Here is a 4,780-nt window from a genome sequence, read left to right as displayed (position 1 = left end):
GACACCTGGTGTGTACGAGATGGGACAGTGTGGTGCCGTACACCTGGACACCAAGTGGACTGGAAGACGTACGTACCACCTGAAGCCCGGGAGGCTGTACTACGGTTCTACCATGACCACGACCTAGCCGGCCATCCCGGCACCGACCAGACGAAGCGGGCTGTTTGCCAATATTACCACTGGCCCGGAGTCGCCAGCGATATACGCGAGTACGTGCGCGAATGTCAAGTCTGTCAATCACGGAAGGCAAGACGGCGAGATGGGGAGGAGCAGCAGCGGCCACGGGAACACACCACAGCCTTCCAGACAATAGCACTGGATGTGATGGGCCCATATCCACGAACACCGAGGGAGAACAGGTTCTTGCTTTTAGTAACTGACCTGTTCACCCGGTGGACGGAGGCCTATCCCTGTCGAAATGTGCGAGCCGCCACCATCACCAAGATCCTGGCACAAGAGTTCTTGCCGCGCTGGGGCTACCCGCAGTCAGCCCTCTCCGACAATGGCAGCCAGTTTTTGGGCCGACAGTGGAGGACCTGGTGCGACGACCACCAAATACAGCACCACACCACACCCGCATACCACCCGCGGGCAAACCCCACCGAACGCCGCAACCAGGAGCTTAAGGCACAGATGCGCATACGCCTCAGCTCAGACCATGCGCAGTGGGACAGGCACATTTCAGATGCCCTGTTCTGCACGCGCCGTCGGGTGAATGCGGCAACTGGTAGAACACCCGCCGAGATGGTTCAGGGACACAATCTACCCCTGCCCGGTGAATGGGCCACGCATGGAGTACCACACCCGACAGAAGGACCGGAAGAGCGAGACCGCCGCCGCACAGCCACACACGAAGAAGCACGCCAACGGCAAAAAGTCTACGCGATGGAAATAACACCAACGACGAACCACATGCCACCCACCGTACAAGCAGGAGACCAAGTGTTTGTGCGTGTCCATCCCCTGTCGGCCACACCACGTAATTACTGCGCAGGATTGGCCCCCCGCTGGGGAGGCCCCTACACAGTACAAAGACGCCTGGGCCAGACCACATACCTCGTGCGCCTAGGTGGACGGCGGGTGAAGAAGATTCATCGTGATGACCTGCGCCTTGCCACACTCCCGGGAGACAGGCTCCCAGAATCGCCTGTAACACTGACTCCACCAGAACACCCAGCACACAGGAGAGAACTGGACGATCCGACCACCCCTGAGGGTGAGGGGGGCGAGGACCAGAACGGTGGGCAAGCCTCACGCCGACGGTTCAGACGCAAACGAATACCACGAGTAATTATCACTGATGTCTCGGCGGATGAAACGACATTCGATGCTGACGAGGCACCAAGTACACCACCGGTCGTGACCGAACCGTATGAGACTGACCCCGATGCACCTGTGTCACTGACCCGAGGCGCCTGGGGCCACCTGGCATCCCTGGAGGATGCCCACTTCACTGTCCATGTGATCGAGCCGAACGACGAGGCTAACGAACAGCCCCGCCGGCCATCCCAGCACCCGTGTCACCTGGATGATAATGGCCTCAATGAGCTAATGACCCCACAGCGAAAAATGCATCGAAAAATGCGAACAAGGCTGTTCACAGGCGCAGACACCACACCTGATAGGAGCAGCGACCACGCGCTGTCGCCACCCGCAATGGAACCAGAGGAGGACCGAACCAACCAGAACTCGAGTGGTCTGGCAGCACCCAGGATTCCAGAAAGTGAAGAGACCACGTCGGCTACCCAAACTGACCTCCGCCAACATGACAACCTGACCGGACGGCCCCAACGGGTCAGACGGCCACCGAGATAACTCGCAGACTATCACCTGGGAACAATCCGGGGCGCCCAGTATGCTAAAGAAGCCCCCGTGTTCACACAGCGGGATGACCTGTGAGCAGAGTGCGGGCCCTACCAGCTGCTGCCACTCCAAGTGCCTCCAGCCTGGACCTGCTGCCAATGCTAGGGGTGCAACCATGCTGCGGGGTACCGATCGCAGGGAAAGACCGGGCTTCTCCAGGGGGGGGCGTTTGACGTCGTACCGCCTGTGACAGTGAAGCCCGGTCTCCACCCTGCCAGTACCTTACCCCGCTGTGATACCGCACCCCTAGCCTAGCCTATGCAGGCTGACGCTGCCGCCCCCCCTCCTAGGCCAGCCGCGGTCAACGGCAGTCGACAACGGGTCATCAACTAGGACGGATGTGCCGTTCCCCGCGTTTCCCATCCGTTCAAAAACGTGCGTGTGTTCATTGTGTTCAGCCACCATATAGCCTAGGAGCTTAGTAGTGCACGCTGGGGCCGACGACCCACCACAACAACGGCTAGATGCTTAAGACTAGCCTGGCGCCCTCCCGGAGAACAAACACCTCAACAGAAACACCAGCAACTACTAGGCTCACCCCGGGTATCGAGTTCAAGACCCCGGGTGATGGCAGTAAATTATGAACATCCAGGACCTGTTCCCAGTACAAGTCGGAAACTTGTTGTGCACCATGAGTTGGAGAACTGAAGGCAACTGAGCATGGTAGCCACCGCAGGATCTCCTGTGTTAGGTGAACTGCGACTGGTCACAGCACCGACAATTGAATCGTACGGAACAAGTTACTTGAATACATTAAGTCATATGGGGCATATTACAACCGACCCATTTTGGTGAGCTAAAGAAAGTACAGTGATGCAAATGAGGTGCGCTGAACATTACCCTAACACATTTACGCCAACCATTAGTGCTCCTCGAATCCGCACAGACCGCTATGGCACATCGCCGCCTCGCCCCGAGCGTGTGCGACGTGAACGCACCTGGGTGCAGGGTGGTGCAACGCCTCGAACATAAGCTGCCCTGCCTAATCAACTGTCGCCCGCGCGAAAGTCAACCACGGGGGTACTGTTAAGTGACCTGATTACCTGGACTTTGAAATTAACATTCAACACTCTTAAAAACAATATTAATTAAGTAATGGCTAAGTTTAAATATTAATTGTAATTCTGGACTTTAGCGCGATCAGGCGGCGTGCATGGCCCGGGATTACTTTTGCACACGACGAGTTTTCGCGGGAGCGAGGCTGGGGAGTCGTGTGGACGTCACAGCCATCGCCAGTTAATCACCGCCCTCCAAGGAGACTAGTCGCGAGTCGCCCGCGGAGCCTCTCGACCTCCGCCCTTGCCATCTCTACCGGAATTGCGTGAGTTTTCAGCCCATCAGAAACGTGTCCTGTAGAGCGCGGCTCCCAGTAAGCGGGTCATGCACGACGCAGTGCATGTATAGCGTGCCTGACAATAAATCACTTTAAATTGAGCCTCCGCGTATTTGTTACAACGCCCTTAGCATAGCGTCCCTGGTGGCTAAAACAGCCGGGGGTAACTGACGGAACGACCCTTACTGCCTGCCGGCCACGTGGCGACGTCACGCCCTGAGTCAAGAGTCTCGGCTACGCACTAGCACGTAGCTAATATTGCTAGTTGGCGCCCAGAAGCAACTTCACACCCTCAACATCACCTCGGCAGAAGGCAGAAGGCGCCAACATTAAGTCATGTGGAACACATTACACTAGACTAGCTTAGAGGTGGGTTGTTACAGCAATTTTCGGTATCTGTTCCAACCTGAAACTGATACAGCATTGTATCATGTTTCAAGTATCTGAATCTTCTGTATCAGACGGTCCCAGGAGGCAACAAAGCTCCGCGTACGCAGACCGTGCGACCGGAAGGAGAATCTGATACATTATTTATCACGCCTGGTAATTCTCTACCTCTGATACTATCATGCCCGCCTGATACAGCCAGTATCAATCAGTTCAACATTCACTGCAGTTCGTCCTGGCCGTGTATCACCATATTGCGGGCTGTCATGCTTTGTAGTTAGTATCTTTATAGTGAAATAAGGAATGGATAAGTGCACGAAAAAGACTTCATTTGTGTGGAATTTTTTCACGGAAAATAATGAGTTTGCTAATTGTAATTTGTGTAAACAAAAACTGAGTTATAAATCATCGACTAATCTGAAGAAATATTTGAAACGTAAACATTGATATAGTATGCTCACTAATGTACCTATCTGTTTTTTTATTTTTTATTTTTGATAAAATCGTGAATTTTTAATGTATAAAAACACTAGTTACTAATTGTTTTCGAAAAAAGAAAGTCCATATGTTGATTACATCTGTTATTAGTGTCAACTGAGTATTTATTTGCATTTTCATAGCTGTTAGGTGCACAAATATAAATATTATATCTTGTATTAATGTACTTTTTAATATTAAAATTTCATTAGTTTTATTATTGAACGAGACGGTGCACGCACTGCGCACTGAGCGTACTTTGAAGTAGGACAATAAACAAAACGACTTGTAACCAGGGCTGCCACTCTGATATTCATGAAAAACCTAGATAACCTACAAAAAAACCCAGACACATGGGTAAAAAACCCAGATGCGTCTAAAATGCTATCGTTGAAAATGTTTGCGTACTAATTCAAAAATATAAACATAACTGGTTTTAATATAAAACAATTAATTACCTTACAAGACTGAAAACGGTTAAATACAACCAATACAAGAAAATTACACTGCAGCAAAATGGCTGTTTAAGTAATTCTTGGACCAGCACATATCATAAAAAAACCTACAAATATATACATGACAAAACAAACACCACCATCACTGCATTCTTTAAACCGGTAATTGTTTTTATAAAACTGCATCATGTACGTTAGTCTTTATTCAGAGTCTGATTCTACAAGATTGGTTTGAAGGTTAATTGTTGCATTGGTTTTGTGTTCT

The 4,780-nt window shown here is 51.3% G+C and overlaps 1 protein-coding gene across 1 annotated transcript; it reads left to right on the top strand.

Annotated features, from left to right (window-relative positions):
• The first annotated feature begins 324 nt into the window (after window positions 1-324).
• On the top strand, window positions 325-1,899 carry LOC134527779 (uncharacterized protein K02A2.6-like). The gene is made up of 2 exons (XM_063360723.1): window positions 325-1,240; window positions 1,823-1,899. The coding sequence occupies exons 1-2, from the start codon at window positions 325-327 to the stop codon at window positions 1,897-1,899; spliced, it is 993 nt and encodes a 330-aa protein (XP_063216793.1).
• The last annotated feature ends 2,881 nt before the right edge of the window (window positions 1,900-4,780 follow it).

This window comes from Bacillus rossius, chromosome 1 (assembly GCF_032445375.1).
Source record: "Bacillus rossius redtenbacheri isolate Brsri chromosome 1, Brsri_v3, whole genome shotgun sequence".
Classification (NCBI taxonomy): Eukaryota; Metazoa; Arthropoda; class Insecta; order Phasmatodea; family Bacillidae; genus Bacillus; species Bacillus rossius.
This window is presented reverse-complemented; position numbering and strand designations above follow the sequence as displayed.